We start from the raw sequence: 25131 nt of genomic DNA on the forward strand, positions 1-25131 counted from the left end.
GGCAGAATGTTAAATATGGCATTGGCAGTCATAACAATGCTCACAGCCGACAAAACAATTCAGCTTTGAGTTCATTATTTAAATCTAGCTCAAAGTGAAAGTCAAGTTTTGAAGGTAAAATGCTCCGGGCTGTATTTATTTATTTTTTTCCAAGCAATGCATAATGTTAGAGAAGCTTATTATTGATTATGCAATAACATACACACAAAAAATACTTCGAGACGAGTAGCTAATGTTAGTAATGTTGGGAAAGCAATTAACAGCTGAATGAATAGATGATTGTTTGCATATTGAATGAAGTCCACAATGGATAATTAATATGAACTAAGGCCTTAATTGTCTTTTCGGTGGGTAATTAAAGAAATCACTCAGCCTTATCTAAGCTTATTTACTAAATTTGTTAACATGAACAAACAATTAATACTGAATACTGATAGTGAAATTTTTATAACAAAGTAACACGTGTGAACGGAAATGTTAAACAAGAGATGAGATAAGATAAGATAGATAAGATAAGATAAGATAAGATAAGATAAGATAAGATAAGATAAGATAAGATAAGATAAGATAAGATAAGATAAGATAAGATAAGATATTTATTAATTCCAAAGGAAACTCTTTTTAAAAGGCAGGACGGTGAAGTTGAATATTTGGGAAAGCTATTGATTATAAAAAATGTTTAGCTGTACATAGTTAAGTTTAAAGTTAATAAGAATTCAGCTGAAAAGTTCATGGCAGGCATAACCAACAAATGAGTCGATTTACATTTACGATAAATTATGATTTACATTTACGACATCTGGCAGACACTCTTATCCAGAGCGACTTATATTTTATTTCATTTTTCACAACTGAGCAATCGAATGTTAAGGGCCCTGCTCAGGGACCCAGCAGTAGTAGCTTGGTGCACCGGGGATTCAAGCTCACAGCCTTCTGATCAGTAGTCCTAACTACTAAGATACCACATCCCCCATTATTAATGCATTGTGTATTGTTAATAGCTATATAGTAATATTTTGGCAATTAAACAGGTTTTACTAGAATACTCTACCTTACCACTTACAACTACAGGATTTTGTAGGTTTTAGTAAAATTTATTAAAGAGCATTGCTCATAGGGTCTCTTGACAATACATTATATTGGTTTTTAGATATCTGCCTTTACATGCACATGAATTTAATATGGATTCGGCCTGCCCTTTGCAGCTATAACAGCTTCAACTCTTCTGGGAAGGCTTTCCACAAGGTTATGAGTGTGTTTATGGGAATTTTTGACCATTCTTCGGTCAAACACTGATGTTGGACGAGAAGGCCTGGCTCACAGTCTCCGCTCTAATTCAAGTGTTCTATCAGGTTAAGGTGCAGGCCAGTCAAGTTTCTCCACACCAAACTCGCTCATCCATGTCTTTAAGGACCTTGCTTTGTGCACTGGTCTGCAGTCATGTTGGAACAGGAAGGGGTCATCCCCAAACTGTTCCCACAAAGTTGGGAGCATGAAATTGTCCAAAATGTCTTGGTATGATGAAGCATTAAGAGTAAGAGTTCCTTTCATTTCACTGGAACCAAGGGACAAAAACCAACTCCTGAAAAACTACACCTGAATTCAATGATTTGGAGGGGTGTCCCAAAACTTTTGCCAATATAATTTATATAGTCATAGCAATGTTATGACATAAAATAACCTTAGTATTTATAATGGCATATTCCAGGGTTTCATTTTGATATCACTTTTTGTAATATGGCATTGTTTATACAGCGGGCAGCACTGGCTTAGTGGTTAGCACTGTTGCCACACAGCAAGAAGGTCCTGGGTTTGAACAGGCAGGGGCCTTTCTGTGTGGAGTTTGCATGTTCTCCCCATGGGTTTCCTCCCACAGTCGAAAAACATGTACATTAGGTTGATTGGTAATTCTAAATTGCCCATTGGAGTGAGTGTTTATACACTATATTGCCAAAAGTATTCGCTCACCTGCCTTGACTCGCATATGAACTTAAGTGACATCCCATTCCTAATCCATAGGGTTCAATATGACGTCGGTCCACCCTTTGCAGCTATAACAGCTTCAACTCTTCTGGGAAGGCTGTCCACAAGGTTTAGGAGTGTGTTTATGGGAATTTTTGACCATTCTTCCAGAAGCGCATTTGTGAGGTCACACACTAATGTTGGACGAGAAGGCCTGGCTCTCAGTCTCCACTCTAATTCATCCCAAAGGTGTTCTATCGGGTTGAGGTCAGGACTCTGTGCAGGCCAGTCAAGTTCATCCACACCAGACTCTGTCATCCATGTCTTTATGGACCTTGCTTTGTGCACTGGTGCACAGTCATGTTGGAAGAGGAAGGGGCCAGCTCCAAACTGTTCCCACAAAGTTGGGAGCATGGAATTGTCCAAAATGTCTTGGTATGCTGAAGCATTCAGAGTTCCTTTCAGTGGAACTAAGGGGCCAAGCCCAGCTCCTGAAAAACAACCCCACACCATAATCCCCCCTCCACCAAACTTTACACTTGGCACAATGCAGTCAGACAAGTACCGTTCTCCTGGCAACCGCCAAACCCAGACTCGTCCATCAGATTGCCAGATGGAGAAGCGCGATTCGTCACTCCAGAGAACGCGTCTCCACTGCTCTAGAGTCCAGTGGCGGCGTGCTTTACACCACTGCATCCGACGCTTTGCATTGCACTTGGTGATGTATGGCTTGGATGCAGCTGCTCGGCCATGGAAACCCATTCCATGAAGCTCTCTGCGCACTGTTCTTGAGCTAATCTGAAGGCCACATGAAGTTTGGAGGTCTGTAGCGATCGACTCTGCAGAAAGTTGGCGACCTCTTCGCACTATGCGCCTCAGCATCCGCTGACCCCGCTCCGTCAGTTTACGTGGCCTACCACTTCGTGGCTGAGTTGCTGTCGTTCCCAAACACTTCCACGTTCTTATAATACAGCTGACAGTTGACTGTGGAATATTTAGGAGCGAGGAAATTTCACGACTGGATTTGTTGCACAGGTGGCATCCTATCACAGTTCCACGCTGGAATTCACTGAGCTCCTGAGAGCGACCCATTCTTTCACAAATGTTTGCAAAAACAGTCTGCATGCCTAGGTGCTTGATTTTATACACCTGTGGCCATGGAAGTGATTGGAACACCTGATTCTGATTATTTGGATGGGTGAGCGAATACTTTTGGCAATATAGTGTATGTGTGGCCCTGTGATGGACTGGCGACCTGTCCAGGGTGTACCCCTGCCAATGTGTTCTGAGATCCCCGTGACACTAATTAGGAATAAAGCGGGTATAGAAGATGGATGGATGGATGTTTATGTAGTGTAATGTCATAAATGGCTCATACAGGTATCATGTATGTAGCTCTGTGAGCATCACCCTGTATTTACAAAATTTCATATAGCATTCTTGATGACTATTAGAATAAGCCTTTGTAGGTTTGCATCAGGTGTCATAAAGAAATGACACCTATGTCATGTATCCTTAAAAATTCTATCCCGAAGGAAACCTTGAACAATATTATAATATCAAAATGAAAATATAATACCAATTTTAAAACCATTAAGGTGTTTGTATCCCTTTTTAAACCATTAGAGTGATCACAATCTGTTCTCATTGAAACATTCATCTAAATCTCAGAACTGAAATGTATTTGATGTAGTATTTTTAGAAATACTGTTCCTTGACGGTGTGTTATATTAAACAGTTTGGTGCACAGGAGGATGTGATTGCTTCGTAGCTATAAATACATCAATGAACTCGTGTTCCCCTCCTGCTTCGACAAGACAACAGCGAACAGCTGCCATAGTGAGACGGTGAAGAAGACTTCAATCATACCTGTCTTTATGAGAGAATAGAAGTGCAGAGATCGAGAGGCGTCGCGTGGTTTTGATCTTACCGTCTAACACTTTGATGGTTAAATAAAACATTGTTTGTACGCTTTGATATTTTTTTCCTCTTGGACACGGTCTCGGTTAGCCGAGCGGCGAAACAGAAATAGAGTTTTCCTAGGTGATGAACCTGATGTGAATGTTGAAGGTTACTTCATTCTCTTATTCCATCCCATTTATCAATCTTCCACTAAAGTTTTGCGGGAATGTTTTGTACGTCAATCCAGACTCAAAATTACTACCAGTTGTCCAACATTTCTGGAATTTGGCAGACACCTATATCCAGAGCGACTTACATTTATTTCATTTAACACATCTGAGCAATTGAGGGACCTTGGTCAATGACCCAGCAGTAGCAGCTTGGTGGACCTTGGATTTGAGCTCACAACCTTCCAATCAGTAATCCAATACCTTAATCATTGCGCTTAATCACCCTTCCCCTGCATGTGTTGGTTAATAGAAGCCAATCAGCTATAAATGACCAAGCATGTTGCTGCAGATTCACATTTAGTCCCACCCACAAAGGCGCCTAAAAAACTAAGCCTAAAACAAACAAATTGATGACTAAATGGTTAAAAATCTCCTCCTATGCCTGCGTCCAAAAATGTAGACACAAATTAAACTGTACTGAGACGTTCTTATGTCCTAATTAAACCATATTTGGCTTAATTTATGGATTTGTTTTTGGTTTATTTGTGTCAGCAATTTAACATGAAATGGCTGATTTATGCAAAGGAGAAAAAACAAAATCACATTTTTGTGTGTATAATTAATCAACGACTTAAACTTGACAGCTTACAAAACTCATTACCATTTATACAAACAGTCAAACAATATTCACATTAATGCGTCCTCTTTGGTATATTTACACAATCTTCTCAAAAATCTAGAGTTTCAGGAATACCACATTTGTTGTAGAGATTCACAGATTGTTCATATTTATAAATGGATGCCCATTGTACACATTTGTAAATTCATCCCACTAGATAAACTGTGGCCACCCTTTTTCTAAAGAGCATTTTTGGACAATCTTTCTTCTTGAAAAAGGACCACATGTAAAAAATAGCTCACAATCGGGAACTGAACAGCGCAATATCACAAGGAAATAGGATTTCATAGTGTCAGAGATTGAGAATGATGAGTTATGTAAGGTGTCAAAACATCCCTAAGCGCAGAGATATGTGTTACTGCACAGAAGCTATTGAGGTCAACTCAGATCCGTCATTTCACAGCATCTAGAATTCCTAAGACCACAATGTTTATGCTCCCTTTTTGAAACTATGCACAGTCGCCAGTTTCAGAAGCAGCCATGCAAGCCCAAGCCATGACATTACCTCCATCGTGCATGTTCTGGATCATAAGCAGATCTGTTCTTCCTCCGCATTTTGACAGTCTCCACAGGTGAAACCCAGGATACAGACCAAGAGAGGACCATTCAGAGCCTTCAGCTTTTAAACAATCAATCTAACAGGGAACACCTAGACAAGAAGAAGCAGTCAGTCACATTTTCAGATATTTTTTGATTGGATGGGTTGAAATGATTTGTTTAATACATCTAGATATAAATATCAGGGTGCAACAGCTTAAATTATAAACCAGCATCTCATTCATCCTTTTGGCTGAAACCTAGATCAAAAAACAAAGAAAAAAAAAAAAATTGGATCTTTTGTTCCAATACTTTTGGAGGGCACTGGTTTATGAAGCCTGAAAAATCCATGCATAAGTATTCATGCTTTCACGAATGTTATACAGTGTAACATATAAAGCAGGAAGTGGCTCAAACAAGAGGGTTTCTAGTTCGAGTTCAAACGAGTTCAATTTGGGAAAATTTTCATAGAAGCTCTAAAAGCTTGTGACCATGTCATTTGCAAATGAATCTGTAATGTCTGCACTTATTTTATCATTAAAGTCTAAATGGTGGTGGATTTATGCTTAAAAATACATTTCCTATTATATATCAAAATGCTAGAATCAATTATTGTATGGAAATGGAGGTGCAAAAGCTAAAGTAGCTTAGAATCATTGTTTTTTTGCCAAGGAAGACCGGTCCATTGGGGCTTTTTTTACACACTTTCTTTGAAGGAGAATTTTTTGTCAGGTCAACCTCAAAATATCTTGAACAAAGCACTACTGGGAAAAAATAAGAAAGGCAAGTAATTTGTTATCAGTAATTTCTACTATTTGGAGAACCTGTGGATTTTGGAAGAAAGAACATTGCTTGTAATAAAACTTTAATGCTTAAATGAAATTAGTAACAAGTTCAAAAGGTGCAGCAAAATGCCCCTCTATAAAGATATTAGCCCCATAAAAGAGCAATTACCCAAGAAATCAAAGAACTACTTAATTCTTGACATTTCAGATAGTATTTTCAGCAAGAAAAACAGCAGCAAATGACGTTTTAAGACTATGTTTTATTGAAAATTAGTTTGCATAATAACCAGTTGAGCTGGTTTAATACCAGGAGTCCATGATGCGCCTCATGCTCATGAACCTCATGCCACCATAGTCCCTGAAGTTCCTGTACTCTCCAGGCCTGAAGTACCACATCCTGCCTCTGTAGTGGGGATGCTCATACATGAGCCAGTGGCCGTCCATCACGTGACAGGACATGCAGCCGTTGGACCAGTGGTAGCGATCCATGAAGGAATCACAGTCATCCATCATCTCATGCATCTGACCCATGAAGTTGTCCCTCTCATAGACCCTCATTCTGTAGGATCCTCTGTACTGTTTGGGGAAATGTAAGCTTCATTTAACTAGGAAATGCACCATAGATTATAAATTAAGACTAAAATGATACAGCAAAGCTGGCAGCATACCATAGGGATCATGCGGCAGGACCTGATCCAGTTGTTGCCCCAGCCCCACATGCTCATGTAATCAGCGTAGTCGCCCCTCCTCATGAAATACTGGTTGCCCATGTAGTTGGGTTGATCGTAAACCATCCAGCAGCCGCTCATCACCCTGCAGGAGTGGCAGCGGCTCATGTAAGAGTGCATATCGGCACAATCACCGCTGCACTCCCAGGAGCGCCCCATGAAGTTCCTGTCCTCATAGAAGATAACCTGTTTAAGCGGAAAAGATTTTATGTTAAATAAATATAATTGTCTAATCCTTTCAATCATCTTTGATGATTACCTTGCCCATAGACATGATGGCTGGTTTGGTTTGTTCCAAGCTGGATCCAACTGGTGAACTGACATCATGTGTGGTTTAACCCTTGCATTTATACATGCACCAAGACTAAAGAATATGTGCCTCCTATTGGAAAAACTCCTGACTGAGCAACATAGCACAAAAGCCCATAGAGCGCTGAAGAGCATTCACTACATTTCCATGTGACACATTCTCCAGAAGTTCCCAATGGCAAGTCAGTAGTTTTTCGGCTTTCAAAAAAACTGTATTATTTTACCATTCAAATGGCAAGTCTAGGGTTTATTTTACAGCAGTAAGCATTTGGTTCCACTGGAGGGTTAGTGCTCTATAAATTTTCATAAAGTGACTAAAATTGAAGGCATTGTCATTTCAATGTGTGCAATCATTTTCATAAAAAAGAAATGGGGGGGTCGCATTTTTATGGGGGGGGGCACATATTTTGGGGGAAAGGGGTTAAGCGAGCCAATGAAGCAGAGCGGATTTTGGATTAATAAATAAATAAATAAATAAATAAATAAATTCTGTCCATGAAAAATACCCACATCAGACATATTTGAGGGCACAGGAAAAAAATAAAAACTGAAAAAAGTTTGATTTCTATATAAGAGCATTTTTTTCACCTTACAACAACAATAATAATAATAATAATAATAATATCACTGTATTAATATTTGTAATAATTTAAACACACCATTAATATTTTAATTATCAGATTTATTTATTTATTTATTTATTTATTTATTTACTAGGTTTTTTTTTATTATCTATACATACATACATACAAACATCATATATACATATATGCACAATACAATACAATAAAATATTTAAGACATAAAAGGTAGCCAGGAACTGGGAAAAGATGAATGACCCAATATCTTTCTCTGCTTCTCTCTTTCAGAACACAGATGATCTGCTAGTAGCATCAGCAGAATGTCCTAGTGATGATGAGGATTTAGAGGAGTGCGAGCCTGGCGGTGAGTTCATTTTTCTAAATTGGGGTGTATTAATGGAGATTAATGGGGTATGCGCACACACACACCCACTCAGATTAATCAAAACCTGGGATTTTATAAATACAGCTGTGATTAGTCGGTATTGTTGCCATTACTTTAACATTATTCAACTCATGGTTTTTATTATTTAAAAAAGTGAAATGAAGCTGGAATGACTTTCCAGCTCTAAGTCTAAATCAACTGAGAACAGCCAAGATAAAGTTTATTAGGCTATAAAATCTTAGCACTTCACATGTGTATTGTCCTTTGGGTACGTCGACTTGTTTTACAGCACTGCTTGGGTAATGTCTGACCAGAAATCCTAATAAAAACGAACGTGTAACTTATTTTATTTTAAATACCAATTAGAACAAAATGATGGGCTTTCCTGAAAATTGTTCTTATAAATACTAACTAAATAGCTATGATCTCACACAAGTCTCTGAGAGTATGCTTATTGCGTATTGTATTATATATTCCAATAAGTATTCAGCAGGTTGGAACTGAGAGATGACACAAACCCTTTCACAAAACATTGTGGTACAGTAACAATGGTCCAGTTACCCTTGCAATACTCATTCTAAATGTATATATACACACGTTTAAGGCATTTGGCAGACACCAGTCCACTTATCCAGAGTGACTTGCATTTATTTCATTTATACAACTAAGCAGCTGCAGAATAAGGGCTTTGCTCAAGGGCCCAGCAGTAGCAACTTGGCAGCGCTTGGAATTATACTCCTGACCTATGCAGCGAGGCAGTTTTTTCTTTTCCATCCTGACCAGAAAAAAAATGTTTACTAAACATTGCTGTGTGGGTGGAGTTACAAAAAGTGGTGGAAACTGTGCTGACTACTGATTGGTTGGTCAAAGGCAACTATGGCAAAATTGTCTTATAATAATAGATAATAATAATAATAGTAGTAGTAGTAGCCTGGAGCAGCAATTAAAGGGGCCAAGCATTGGAGGAAGACCAGAAGTCGTTTACTCAGTTTTGCTGAGTTAAGCTGTTGTTGAGATATTGCTTCACATCTTTCATTTGCAGTAGGCCTCCCAGGTGTAAAATAAACTTGAAGCTTGTTTTAGATCATTTTAGAGCTTTAGATCATGTTGCAAAATACTGGACATGTGACAAGATGATGGTCAGAAAGATATATTGCTGAGTAATACCATCACTTCTTGTTCATAGATCATGTTTGTTGAGGTTGTGGGTGAAATATCAATCATATCAAACCATCAAGTTTTGTTCAGATTGGGGTCACAGTGCTACAGTCTAGACATTCAATAATGACTAAACCAAAGTTTTAGGAAAAGAAACTTTAAAAATTCTTTTCACTGAGCTGACTTGAACACTAAATTGTAAGTTAGAACACTCCCTATAGGGATTTTTACTCTTGTCCCATAAAACCAGGTCATTTACTGAATACATCACTCTATTACCGAGATACACCATCACTTCCTGTTCACTTCCTGTTTAGCCGACACACAACTTTATATCGTGTTCCTATTAATAATAATGACACAAATAATAATGACAATTTTGTAGGAGAAGACATGGAAAATGTCTTCTGTTTTTGAATAACTGAATGGTGGGAAATCTAATGTTTTTGGAAATTAACATTGCTAACTTGGCTAAGCTCAACTCCGCATGACTCCTAGAATCAGGAGAAAGTGGAATTGTGTTTATACAACTTGTATTGTGGAGATGTTTGTTTTAGAAGTACTGTACTAATAAAGTAATAAAAGCTAAAAAAAATATATGTTTTTAGCTTTTATAGCTAAAACAGGATAAATATTTAATGATAATGTTTCCCATATCTTTGATGAAAGCTGCTTCAGCACGTTATATTTGTTTTGCATGAGGCTTATAGGGCAATATCACACTTTTAGCATACATTTTAATGTTTTAGATTTGTTAATATTTATGTAAATGTTGATATTTGCCCCCATCGCACGCATCGTACCAACGATCTATTAAGAATTCCCCATGCTAAAGTTGGGGCTAATTTCAAACAGCGTCCTATACCATGTATTTATAAATATATATCCTTCAGCTACGGAAAATATATGACTCTTAGTATATACACTGCATTTTAACTTCAGGTTTTCAGTAAAGCTTTTCTTTATATTCACCAAAAGTATTGGCACCCGCTAATAAAAAGAGAACCAGTAACTATATTATTAATCATATCCATCACTACTATGGTGACCCTTACCACCTCCTTCTATAGCGAAGGGGACTTTGGGAAGGAAAAAAATTGAGCAAGATACCGTTCCAGCTTTGAACACTGCTGTTTACCCACACGTGCGTCCTGTCGTGTTGCGCCTGAGGAAACAGGAATTGATTAAAAAAAAACGGTAAATAAAAGAGGCGGAGAAAGGATTGTGGTGATGATTCTTGGGGTCTTGTGAAACGTCTCACGGACCCCATTCCTCCCAGTCTATCTCAGTGGGCTAATTAATCTCTGCCCTTGTTAGACATCCCTAATTACCCAATTTAATGAAGCCTGGCTTAGGGTTCTCTCCTTTCTAATGAGCCGACAACATAATGCAGTCGAACACAAACAATGGCTTCCATCAGACACACAAACGTGCACATTGTGCACATCCAGCCCAGGATTATTGATGCTTTATTTATTAAAAAGAGGTTGATGTGGTTCACTATGGCTCAGAAGTCTGTAAGGACAAGAACAAGGAGTTTTTAGACCAATAGTGGCTTTAGATGGAGCTTTTGAAAAGATAACAACAAATATATATATATATATATATATATATATATTGCAACATCTTTATCAAGCTCTGGATTGCAAGCTTAATTTATTTTAGTTGATGAAGGAAGTCCATATGCACAAACCTAAAGATATAAAGAAGGCCCTGCTTCCAGGTTTGTTAGACATGTGCACTAGTGATCCTCATCAAAGGAGACTTCACTAAATAGTCATTTTGGGGTGCCAATAATTTTGAAAACTGCATTTACCCCATGTTTCCTTTTGTTTTTGTGCGATTACGTTTATTTCAATAGCATATCCTTGTTTAAACTCAGAATTGCATGTTTTTACATTTCAAAAGGGTGCTAATAATTCTGTAGTTGAAAGCACACAGTAAAATTTACACGCTTCCAGGTCCTGCTGATTTGATTTTCTGGCAGCCACGTATATAGCATGTGTGTTTTATTGACGTCGTAACGTTTTATTGCATGTGAAGAGTACCGGCCTTTCTGTGTTTTACTCTGTTGGGTAGCAGATGTGCTTTTTGGCCCATTTTTCAGAATCGCCATGTACTTCTTCCTAGCTACAGAGTCAAACATTTAAATGGACTATCAAGCTGATAATAATAACAACAACAACAGGATGTTTTGGCTACATGCAAAGTGGAAATTAGGTTCATTACTGTAGAGTTGCTGAATGTTACTTACCTCTAATGCAGGTGATAATGCTTAAATTTGATGCTTTACCACTACATTGGTTTGTACTGATCTTAATGGAGCCAGATCTCGACCTAACGTCACCTGTGAATGAAAGACAATCGAATAATCAAACACACTCACAAACCACTTCGGTAATCTGCTGCACCGATGGCACTTTACACCAAAAATTATCATTACAGTAATATACATTCTCAAACATTGGCAGTTTAGCGTCATTCATTCGAGGTCTTCACAGTTACCTGCTGATTTGCTGAAAACCAAGAACATATACATTCTAACAAACAAAAACTTTTATTCCTATTTCAAGCACTGCGGTAAAATAAAAGCACCAGCAGGCCGTAAACCCTTACCGTCATAAACAGATCGATTAGGGTAGAACAGTAAAACATTTTTGATTAGAGAGCTTTCCCTAAGAGCCTCGCAGACCCATTACCACTAGCCCTAAACCCCCATTCTCATTTTGTTTAATCCGAGACGCACATTGTGCAGCGAAGACTTCGTAGCAAGATGTCAATCGGCGCTCAATGAACAAATCTATTTTTTTTTTTTTTTTTTTTTTATATGCATGCATTAGCATCTAACACTATTGAGGATCGAATGAGTGACATCATTGTTCATAATTTCAGCTAGCTGTAATCATTTAAAAAAAAAACATAATGACACTCAAAAATAAAAGCTGGGTAAATTATGTTTGTCAGGCGTGGAAATAAGGAGAGAGAAACACTTCATTCTTCATTATTGAATGTGAAATGTGCCATGGCAGTCTAAATTTAAATGGACAAATATGATTTTTAATTACATTTTTTAAGTGTTGTTGTAGTGGAATAACATCTAGTTGAAAATTTTAATGTAAGATGTTTGAATTACAATTTATAATAATCTGGTGTGGAACTTTTTAAATAATGAATAATGCATATATAATACTACATATATATATATATATATGTATAATGCATATATATAATACTATATATATATATATATATATATATATATATGCATTATTTAAAAAGTATATATATATATATATATATATATATATATATATATATATATATATATATATATATATATATATATATATATATATATAAAATGAATGGCTCTTTGAGACTGGAATTGAACCTTAAATTGAAAAGGCTTTATTACAGATTTGTGAATTATAATTTCAGATGGTACCGACCCCGTTTCATTGGTTCCCACCTAGTATAATGCTTTCAATTAGTACACAGAGCACTGAAACCTCCTAACACAAATTGGCTAGAAAATTAATATATAGTGAATAAAAATCTGAACTACAATTAACTAAGTAACAATGGCTAAATAAATAAATAAATAATATTAATATTAATTTTAATATTAATATAATAAATAAATAAATAAATGCATTATATCAAGTGAATTAAATCCATGAATAATTATAAATAGCAGGCCTAATAAGATACTCTGTGCAGTTCTTTTATCTTTGCAAATGCCCTACATTGTATTTCTCCCCAATACATTTTAGTTAAATGTACAATAGTGTTTAATATTGGGACTAAACGTACACAAGAAGTAGCTTTCCTACCTATAAATGATTAGCACATTTTTTACATACTGTAGGTGCAGCTTTCAGTCAACACAATGAGGCGTTTCTGAAGCTAAATTCAGGGGACCGGGGGTGGGGGGGGTATCTAAGGGGTTTCCTCATACTGTAAATATGAGTCATTCATCATGTTGCTGTATAGCTAGATGGTATATACCAGATTGATCATAAGCCTAATCAATTCAGTTTCTAATCAAATACAAATCATCATCAATTTCATCGTTAGCACAAAGAAACATGTTTACGCATTCTGTACAGACAACAGTGGGCAAAATGACCACAATAAGTGGCCTTTTCTCTAAATGACCTCTATTTGATCTGCTATCATCATTTCCTCACCAATGTCAGCATGACATCAGACGTCAGTTAAACCTATTAGTTCCTCAAGAGCTCTTGATTGCTGTTGAAGAAAGGATATTTACATTATTTCCTGTCCAGTGTCACCCAAATGAGGATGAGGTTCCCTTCTTAAGCCTGGTTCCTCTCACGGTTTCTTCCTCATATCATCTCAGGGAGTTTTTCCTCACCACCGTCACCTCAGGCTTGCTCATTAGGGATAAACAGTAACTTAACTTTCTATATTTCTACACTTCTACCCAGCTGCTTTGAGACAATGTCCATTGTCAGCTATACAGATAAATTGAATTGAAAAGTTAAACACACAAATATCGTAGCTTTAAGAAATACTGGATATACATATACAAGAAACGTCCCATTTTTACTCAAGGAGCTGTAAAACATACAACTTCTCTGAAAATTAGCTCTCAGATGTGGTCAGTGTTCAAGATGCACACGTATAATTCTTAGTTTAAGTTAAGATTTTAATTAAATCTATATTTATCAAAACTAGCCAATAAGCGGCATCATGTGCTTATGGTTAGGCTGCATCGTCTATACCGTATTCTTCTCTTTAGTACCTCCTGACTGGATCATAATCAAAAATTGCTGATATCTTTGTTTACATCATGGCCAATAAACTGATTAGATAATGAAAATGAATATTATATTAAAAAAGCCTAGAAGCAAACTAATCAAACTCAGCCACCCACAATGTGCATCACAGAGTTAATTAGCTTTGTTCATCTGTGGAATGAAAAATGGCAAACACCTTCCTCTCAGTGAGCTTCAGAACGCCTGTCTCAGTGGTAACTGTTGTTGTTGTTGACCCTGTTGATGTTGAATGCAAATAGCACACAGCGGTAGCTTATGGGCTAGGAGATAAATAAGGAGTAAAAAAAAAAAAGGAAGAAGAATGTCATGGGAGATAAACAGCACGGACCGATTCATGAAAGAAACTAATGCAAACAGAAGAGAAGAAAGAAAAGAGAAAGTAACTGAAAGAATAGGATATTGCAGGACATGAAAGAAAAGAAAAGCTGGCTTATTTTGTCTTGAAATCCCTCGTATTTTGTCCTGTGTGTGTGTGTGTGTGTGTGTGAACCTTGAGGCCAGAGAGAGACAGAATTTATATTTTCCGTCAAAAGTCTTTGATGCAAAAGAATTTTGCCTTTGACCAACATCATCTATGTGTCAGTAAATCCCAGGTTAAGCCTGAGGCCTGAAGTAACATTTAATCTCTAAATATGTGATATCATGCAGGCTTGTACTTTATAGTGCGGTATTTCATGATAGATAGATAGATAGATAGATAGATAGATAGATAGATAGATAGATAGATAGATAGATAGATAGATAGATAGATAGATAGATAGATATATGACAGACAGACAGAGACAGACAGACAGACAGACAGACAGACAGACAGACAGACAGACAGACAGACAGATAGATAGATAGATAGATAGATAGATAGATAGATATGACAGACAGACAGATATATATGAGACAGACAGACAGATATATATCTGTCTGATAGATATAAGAGACAGACAGACAGATATATATCTGTCTGTCTGTCTCTTATATCTGTCTGTCTGTCTGTCTCTTATATCTGCCTGTCTCTTATATCTGAGACAGACAGACAGACAGACAGATAAACAGACAGATATAAGAGACAGACAGATGTAAGAGACAGACAGAAACAGACAGATATAAGAGACAGTCAGTCAAACAGACAGATATAAATGAGACAGACAGACAGACAGACAGACAGACAGACAGACAGAGATAGATAGATAGATAGATAGATAGATAGATAGATAGATAGATAGATAGATAGATAGATAGATAGATAGATAGATAGAAATAAGACAGACAGATAGATATGAGACAGACAGACAGATAGATATTAGAGACAGACAGACAGATATATGACAGACAGACAGACAGAGATAGATAGATAGATAGATAGATAGATAGATAGATAGATAGATAGATAGATAGATAGATAGATAGATAGATAGATAGATAGATAGATAGATTTAATATTTAATACAGCTGGTTTCCTCTATCCTCCAAATTCTTTACATTTAAAATTATGCATAATCTGTTTATTTAAAAAAATAATAATATTGTATAATCAAGACTTATTCAAATAAGGAGACGTGATATTCAAACACAGAAAAGTGGTACAGAATGTAAAACGTTACGAGTCTGCCTTTACTGGAGTAACGATTAAAATGGCATCCCAATTAAAGCCACTCTTTGAAGTGGACTGTATTATTTAAAAGGTCATTGCTGTTCAGCATGTCCGACAAAAAACCGGGGGCTAAAAGCTGGTGAATTCCATTACAAAGTATATCTTGGATGCCACTGAAGATCACGTGTTAATTAGTTCATCGTGTTAATAGTAACATAATTAAGAAGATTAAAATGCGAGTCATTCCGGGGCGGACTTTGACTTTAATGTTCTTTTCTGCTCCGTTTGATTTAGTGTTGAGTGATACAATACTGCCGTCAGTGTTCCAGTCATTTCTGAACTCGGTAAAAACTCTTGTTCACACTTGTCTGAACGTTAAATATCGAGGACGTATTGCTTAAGGCATGAAATGTCTCTATTTGAGGTTCAAAGCCTTGTGCAATGGAAAACGCAGATACTGTACCATCTGTGTATTTTTTATTTTCATACATTCTGATTTAATTAGGCTAAACTCAGCAGCCTGAATAATTCAGAGTTTCTTACAAGTCCATTTATTTTAATCCCTGATAATGCGAATGATCATATTCAACAAAAAGTGTAACATTAAAGCCATGAGGATACTGATTAAATTTGAGAAATACATTATTATTATTATTATTATTATTATTATTAATACAATAAAGATGTAAGAATTAAAAATATTAATATATGATGAAACATTTATACTTAAACTATTTAAAAAGATTCTTTTTAAATTAATAAAAATTCCTAACAATTATAATTATCATATTCAACAACCAAAATCATAACATAAAAAGGAACATTAAAGCCATGAGGATCTTGATTGATTATTATTATTATTATTATTATTATTATTATTATTATTAATACAATAAATGTTAGAATTAAAATATATTACGAAACATTTATATTTAATAATCTATTTAAAAAGATTCTTTTTAAATTAATTAAGAATTCCTGACGATTATAATTATCGTATTCAATGACCAAAATCATAACAAAGCCATGAAGAAAAGAAAAAAATTAATTTAAATAAAAAAAATTCTGTTTACTATTATTAGTTGTAGCAATTAATAATAAAAAATAAAGAAGAATTAATTTCATGAATATTAAACTTATAAAGAGTACAGTTTATGAGTACTAATTAAAAATGTAAAAAAAAAAAAAAAAAAGAAAGAAAATAAAATAAACATACATACACTTTTGACATTCAGAACTTTTTGACCAAAGTTTTGCAGACACCTGACCATCACATCCACTTCATCCCAGTAAGGTTGAAGTCAGGATTCTGTGGTTCTGTGCTAGACACTCAAGTTCTTCTACACCAGTTTTGGCAAACAATGTCCACAGGGTCACCGTCATGCTGGAACCAGTTTGGTCCTGAATTTCAAGTGATTGGAACCAAGATACAGAAAACAAATACATTCTATACAATTGTGTGCTTCCAGCTTTGTGGTAACAGTTGTGATGATCAGGTGTCCACAAACCTATATACCATATAGCATGGTATGATTATGATTTTCAATAAAAAATGGCTAAGTAAGCCATCAGTCAAGCTGGATTTTAAGATCTTTATCTGCAAAGCTTCCTTGTGAAAGGCTGTTCAACATATCTGACCTTTTACAAGACACGGTTGAGGCTTGCTAAACTTCGGTTCCATTCAAAAAAACATTGTGTGTCAGACTAGAGCCCTATATGACTTTCCTGACGGATATTACTTCCCAAAGCTCACAAAGGGAGTTGGGGGTATATCTGCTGCATTAATTAGTTTTTATTAATATGGGTGTAATGTTCTTCAGAGTCTAGTCATCACCCACTTCTTCAGTCCCTTTATATCTCATATGCAATCAGTGCAGAATTGGATACTGTCCAAATAATTTACACTCATGGATTTTCTTTTTACGTGATTTATGTATGGAATAAAAGATGCTGGTATAGGAAAATAATCAATGCGCTTCAATTTGGAGTGAAGTTACCGATACTACCTCAGTGTTTCATTATATAGAGTGAACTCCATATCAATTCTTTTCATATCACAGCAATTTTCTAACAATTACATGTTTATTAATGTCCTGAATTTTTAGCCGTTTAAAGTTATACGTAATGCTGTAAAACGTCTACAAAACAAATCCCTTAATCTAAGATACCCAAGTTAACAAGACAAAAAAATGACAGCTTATCGCATTAGAAACACGAAAGCACAAATTCCTCAGTTTCCAGAGTTTCCTGTGAGGAAAAAAAACTTGGTTAAAGCTTCATCACGGACTGTTATGAAGCACAATCGTTCATAATTCATAAAGTTTCTTACATTATCAGCCCATTTATGTTAATCCCTGATTATTCGAATGATCATATTCAACCAGTGTAACATTAAAAGAAAAATTAAAGCCATGAAGAAAAAGGATTACAAATTATTTGAGTAATGCGTTATTATTATTATTATTATTATTATTATTATTATTAATAATAATAATAATTTAATTAATAATTAATTAATTAATAATAATTATTAATACTAATTATTATACAATAAAGATATTAGAATTTAATAATATTCATATATTACATATTAATATATAATATATATATAAATATTAATTTATATAATGTAAATAATTATTTAAATGCATTATTTTTTAAATAATGACCAATTTATTGATCATATACAGTGACCAAAGAGAAACAGCAAAGCACAAATTCTTCCATTTCCTAAGTTTTCCTAACTTTGGTTACAGCTTCACATTTGCAAACAATGGAGGCTTCATTCAAAAATGGCAAAAACATCATACATAAGAACAGCATGTCAATAATTTTCACATATTCTACAGATCTGTTTACATGGTGTCCTTCATGTTTTTACTTCTGACCAATCAGAATTGAGAATCCATCAGTGCAGTGTTATGTAAGGCACAAAAAGAATAAGTTTTACCTTGGTTGTTCTGAGTGTTTCTGAATTATCCAGTGTTATTGGATGACATTAGAACCACGCAGAGTTACATGGCGCATTACTGACTACCAGCTGTTTGTTCTTCAGAGCTCAGCAACACACTGAGGGCAGTCTGTGTGTATTGTGTCCTAAGGCTGACAGGCATTACATTATATCTCCCTCCTTTTTAAGCCATGCTTTGTATACTCGGAGAACCAGACTTATCACTAAGACCAGTGGTTAACTGCAGCCCTACCGATATAACAGAAGGTTATTTTTTAATAAGGTGACTCCACGATTTAAGCTCCTTATGGCCACAAGCTGGATCTCTTAAGATCCGTTTCGAGATATATTTCGAAGCCTTTTTCACCTGTTCCCACCAAATAATTAACTGGAGGCACGTCGTGGGTTCAGGTCATGCACTGCATCACTTTGTATAATCATGGTTCTGAGATATTTAGTTTGTGGCTCTGAAATATTAACTTGAGGCCTAAATATATTGATCGGTGGTCACGTCTTATTAAAACATCTTCAGCGCCACAGTTTTCTGTTAAAGAGGGTGTTTTTAGCACATGTATTGCTTTATGAAAACTTTCTGTCTTTGGTATAACTAGAACAGCTTTTTTTAAAAATAAAAGCAATATATTGATTTTTGCTCATGGCATGTCTAATAGAAAAATTGTAAACAGGAAAATACATTAGTAACTAATAATGTAATATCTGATAAATGGATTATTTCATTACACCCCAATAGTTCTTTTTTTTCCTGAAATATTGAATGCTTCAAGCATATAATTGGAGACTATTTGCTAAAAACTAATCCCGGATAATACGTTTTTTTGTATTAATTCTTCTGCTTAAGCTGTGAATAAATGTTCTGTATCTCATTCACCCGGTAAATGTCTCAGAGTGGACGTGATCACTGGGCAAATAAGTCGGTCAACCTTAGGGGACAAAGATGTAACAGTACTGCCTAATATAATAATGGCCCATATTATTGGTTTTGGGGAGGTGGGGGTGTGTGTGTGTGTGTCAGGGGAGGGTGGGTGATCTCCAAAACTGGAAATTGTATGAATTAATGTTTTCCTTTTTTTTTCAGTTCTTTCAATATTTACAACCTGCATTTGCTAATTGCTATCTGTATTTGTTCTCCTTTGTGGATTTGCAAAAATATTTGAGTGTAACAAAAATAATGTATAACAGAGGACTGTGTATTGGGGTGTTTATAATCAAGGGCATGATGGGGCAAAATATTTCCCTGCACATTTAATTTCTTGTGTGTTTAAAAAAAAAAAAACAGGGATGATTTACATTCTAAACATAATTGCTTTTGAAAGAATTATATGCATTGATCTAATATTTATTGAACAGCAATTGCATATTAAATGTCATGTTGAAGAAAGACGTGTATTAGGACTGGAGATCTGTTAGTTGATTAGTTTTATTATTGACAAGCCGAAATTGCATAGACGTTAATTATATACTTGATCATATCATATAATGACATGATCGTTATTTGGGGGGGTAATGATATGGTGGGAATATGAATTAGAAAAATATCCCAATAATGTTCAGTGTCCTAAGATGAACCTGAAAGATTTGCATATAGACTAGAATAATTAGTAGAAACCCTCTACAGTCATCATAATGCCTATCGGGAGGAGGGATTATACTTCACAGAAAAAGAAAAAGAAAACAGACAGTGAATATGGCTCTTTAAAGACTCTTTGAAAATTGGGGTGAACATTGTTTATCACTATCCAAGAACAATCTTACACAGCTTTCTTTTTGTAATTTTTTTTTTCATGCAAAAATCATGCGGCCAATTTGTTGATGTAAGTGACCTGTACTATGTGGTTTGCTATCTTATTTAACCCATCCAATCTGTGAAAGAAGAGAGAGAGAGAGTGTGAGAGAGTGAAAGTAGTGTTTAGGCGTTTGTATTTAGAACTGTTTTTAACACATTTTAGTGAAACCATAACGTCACTAACACTTTGGCACTTCTGTAGCTTGTAGTTTAGGATTAGAAGTTAGATTAGACTAGTCAGATTGTACATAATGAGCCAAGTTTATCTGTCTATATGTGCTTTTAACTTTAAGTTTAGGGAAGAGAAAGTTTAGATTATTGAGATTAACATTTTAAATAGATTATAAGTCACTAACTAAACTTGAACTAACCTCATTCTAAGTCATAGTGTTCTAATAATGGTTTTTAACTGTGTTGCTATTGTTTTTCTTTCACCGTTTTTGGAATTGTTTTGAATCTAGAAAACAGCTTGATCAGATTTTTACTAATGCTCTTCCCCCCTCGCCCTGTCTCTTTCTTATCCTAGGAGGTGAATTAGTGTTGCCCATAATAACCGTGGATTCCCTAGATCCCCCTTCAGTTGCAACAAGGTACCCAGTTATCCCTCCACCCCCTACCTACCATCCCTTCCTCACACTGCTCGAGACCACAAAAGAGTCCATGTCCCCTTCCAATGGCCATGCGCCATGTCCAATGGACCAAGAGGACTGTGAGGAGGCCATGGAGGTCTCGGCCTATGGCTCGGGTGAGATGACCGAGTCAGATGACGAGGACTATTACAAAAACTCCCCCCTTGTCACAGACCGAACCGTGCTTCCACCTCCTCCGGCGGTGGCCGAAAACCCACGTGGCGATCGCCACTTTTCTCGGCATCCTCCCAACTCCCAGCGGCCCCTGCTTCCATCCACCCCCACGACCTCGCCACGACTCAAACCCAATATCAACAGTGGCCCTAATATTCCAGCGGGCAAAATGAACACCCGAGATCAAGTGCTCCTGCCACCCGTCCAGCCTTCTGGGGATCCCGAACATGGCGGGCGGCACAGGCACATTCCTGGTATAACCAACCCTCCCAATTTTCCTACTGCAGAGCCTTCGTCTCCTGACCGAGGCCCTCCAGGTGCGGTGGAGGTGATCCGGGAGTCCAGCAGCACCACAGGGATGGTGGTGGGGATTGTCGCAGCAGCTGCCTTGTGCATCCTCATCCTCCTGTACGCCATGTACAAATATCGGAACAGAGATGAAGGATCTTATCAAGTGGACCAGAGCCGTAACTACATCAGTAATTCAGCCACGCAGAGCAATGGGACTCTGGTGAAGGAGAAACAGTCTGGTACAACCAAAACAGGCACCAAGAGCAAGAAGAACAAAGACAAGGAATACTACGTCTGAGCTCAGGCCTGACAGGGACCGAGGCAGAACAGAGAGAGAGAGAGAGAGAGAGAGAGAGAGAAAAAGAGAGAGGTGGAATACTGAGGGAACAGAGAGTTCTGCTTTTTGTTGCCACTCATTTCTCATCCCAACTATCATTTCCATTCCCAAACTAGCTTTACGAAATAACAGAGATAGCGGCAAAAATGCAGATTACAGATATAAATTGCTTTCTTTCTTCTGACTTTTTGATAGATATCGCTCATAACTTTTGTACTGTTGGGTAAATGCACAGTGGATTAGTTCCATTGTAACCGTTCCACACTCTTGCTCGTTGTAAATACCATGCTAGTCTTGGGTCTTCAAGATCTTCAGGATCACCAAACCTGTCGTCAAAACACCAATATGTGCCAAGACCAGAAGATTCCGTTCAAGTAAGGCTAGCTAGATCTGAAGTATTTCTCTGAGCACTGCTCAAAACCACGTGAGTGTTGGATAAATATTAGCAGAGGGGGAAAGTTAAACATGAAATTTGTAAAGGTGGTGATATTTACGAGACAATGAAGACCAAATAGTCGTGCCAGTCCAAATTACTGCCAAACCATCTCAGTGTCAAATCTGCCTCCCTTTCTGTTCCAAGTATTCATATAGTCTTATTTCTCTCTCTTGTCCCATTCAATCTCTTTCTCTCTCGCTCTCATCCTCTCTTTCCCTGTTTGGCTTGTACTCTTAAATTCCTCTCCTTGTCTTCGGTGCTCAGGAGCTGATGCAACATAAGTTCTGCTGTGTTTCAAGCATGTAGTATTCCTTAACGAAAAAGAGACAATAACCTGTCGAGTTTCTGTGGAGTTTCAAAAAAATATATATAAACAAAAAAAGTCGCAACAAGTTTAACCATGGAAATTTGAGATCTCGACATCCACGGTTGCCGTTTTGCCACAAAAACACTCCGAGGCCAAACCCCCGGTTGTCCTTCATTCCAGCAGATATCTACCACATGTTTTTTTGGGGGGAGGGGTTTGATGTTGAGCCCTTTCAAAAGGTTATGAAATCATATACGCAAAAACCAGAACAAGAAACATCTCACAGCAGCAAAATGACATTCTTCCCTAGAAATATATAAATATACAACGTGTATAGACGACTGAGCAACTCAAGGACAACCTCATGGAAAGGGAGTTGTTAGATAATCTGTCCCCTGCTTTGAGGTGATAACAGGTCGTCAGTGTGAGTTAGTTTCCTTTCTTTACCTTGTGCATTTCTGGAACAAGCCACAATGCAACGTGTCCATGAAAGGAAAAAAAACGAAGAAGAAAAAGAAAGAAAAAACTGTGGACATAAACGAAGTGCTGAATCTATGGACTAGAGTGCTTTTTTTTTTCCATATTTCTGTTACGGTTTGTCATAAACAAAAAAGGGAAAAGACACTTATAGGAAAATGTGCCGCAAGTCCCCGGTGTTTTGGCAGTGGGGAACGCGAAAGTTCATAGCAGGTGACCATGTTCTCAATTCTGCTGCTGCAGCAAGTTTGCAAGCGAAGACAGAAAGACTATCAGTGTGAACTTTGGAGAGAGAGAAATAAAAAATAAAAAACACTTGAAGGAAAGTGAAAGTCTCATTCTATGAGGATGTACAACTTGAACTTTAGTATTCCAATATTCTCAGCTCTACTACAAGAACTATGAAAAGAGAAAATCTTCAAAAAAAAACAAACAAAAAAAAACAAAAAAAAAAAAAAGTTTGTGAAATGTCTAAATATTTGAAATTCATCCCACTGCTACGATACAAAAAAAAAAAAAAAAAAGAGATGTGTTTTCCCTATTTACAACCCCTGTTTGGAGGGAAAAAAAATAATGGATTGGTGATCTTGGGAAGTCAAATTTTATTTGTTGAACAGCGCGAAATCTGGTTTACAACACAAAACGTTCATTTGATAAACTCATCATCATGTCTCTTTTTATTTGGAATATTTTTTTGAATCCATCATCCAACATAGCAGAACTTCATGGTTTTGAACTGACTTTTAGTTTGCATCAACATGGATGTGCGTGCGTGTGTGTGTGTGTGTGTGTGTGTGTGCGCGCGAGTGTGTGTGTGTGTGTGTCACCTCTCATGTTTTTGCTCATTTTATTCACCATCACCAGATATCCCCACTAACCCCTCAAGCCTCTTCCCTTCCCCCTGAGTGCCCCCCTGTTCTTTCTAAATGTTCTTGTAAAGTGTTCCAGTGAGATGACTCTAAATATGTGTATATTAACAGAAGGGAATAAAATTGGTTATATACTTCTTATCCTTTGTTGTCATGTCATTATTTAAAAAAATAAAAATAAAAATAAATAAATAAATGAAAAAAAAATATTTCTAAATTTCCAAAAAGTCTAAAAAGCATTTCAGTGTTTGACCAAATCATTTTTTCACACTAAACATTAAAAGAATTTTTAAAAGAAGATTTAATGAGTGATGGTTTGGACTGAAACCTCAGTAAACTTGTGCCTCACAGGTCACACATCTACAAAAACGCTGCTTGCTACCAGTATAAACAGCATGTGTGATGCACTTCCTGTAGCTGAATTGATTCACATTTTCATCACAAACAAACAAAGCAACAGGCCGCGATTTTTACAAAAAGGAAAAACTAAAATCATATATTTAAATCTTAACACTCCAATAAGCTAAATCAGATTTCTGATTTATCACCAATTCATACATTTATTTCAGCATCGGATTTTTTTTAGTTTGAGAAAATAAGTCTGTTACACTTACCTGAGGAGAAAGGAGGAAGACTTTTTTTTTTTCCTTTACTTTCACTTTTCGGTGGTTTAAGGTCAAACACGGCTCTGTTCTTCTCAGCTCAGCTCTTTCTATCTATCTATCTATCTCTCTCTTTCTTATCTGTGACAGAAGGCCACCTAAAGGCAAACAAACCTGAGCTAATAAGACAGGTGAGAATCATCACTCGTTACCTGCCGGTTTTCCCCACTTCTTCTCCGCTTGACCACACCCCCACCGAGACAAAGTAATTTTAATAAAAAAAAGTACAAATAATAAATAAATCTTAAAAAATAAGCAAAGCATACATCATTTACACAAAGCAAAATGGCAAATTGTTATTTAAATCTGCAAAATACCAAAAAGAAAATGTGCACATAAAAATATGCAGATAATTAATTACATTTTCAGCAAAATTTAAAAAAAAAAATGTTTTTTAAAGCTTTGGAGGAGTCTTTCTTCATCCAAGTACATGGTCAGTACAAATACAATCCAAACTAGTATCAGAAAAGGCTATTAAAAAAAAATGTGGTTTTGTTTAAAAGCTCAAATGGATAGATTGAAGCATGTAGTAGTGGAGACACAAGGTAAAAAATAAATAAATAAATAGGTAAATAAATTAATAATAATAATAATAATAATAGATAGATA

General features: G+C 36.2%; 1 protein-coding gene across 18 annotated transcripts in view; it reads left to right on the forward strand.

Moving 5' to 3' along the window:
• nrxn2b (neurexin 2b) overlaps window positions 1-24001 on the forward strand; it is a 599225-nt gene extending 575224 nt beyond the window's left edge. For 17 of the 18 annotated variants that reach the window (XM_058384467.1, XM_058384475.1, XM_058384471.1 and 14 more), the window contains 2 exons: window positions 7942-8017; window positions 20867-24001. In XM_058384467.1, the coding sequence (XP_058240450.1) occupies window positions 7942-8017; window positions 20867-21732 (942 nt within the window). In that variant the 3' untranslated portion in view covers window positions 21733-24001. The remainder of the gene's footprint in view (window positions 1-7941; window positions 8018-20866) is intronic. The other variant, XM_058384477.1, reaches the window with a different exon arrangement.
• The last annotated feature ends 1130 nt before the right edge of the window (window positions 24002-25131 follow it).

This window comes from Hemibagrus wyckioides, linkage group LG29, assembly GCF_019097595.1.
Source record: "Hemibagrus wyckioides isolate EC202008001 linkage group LG29, SWU_Hwy_1.0, whole genome shotgun sequence".
Classification (NCBI taxonomy): Eukaryota; Metazoa; Chordata; class Actinopteri; order Siluriformes; family Bagridae; genus Hemibagrus; species Hemibagrus wyckioides.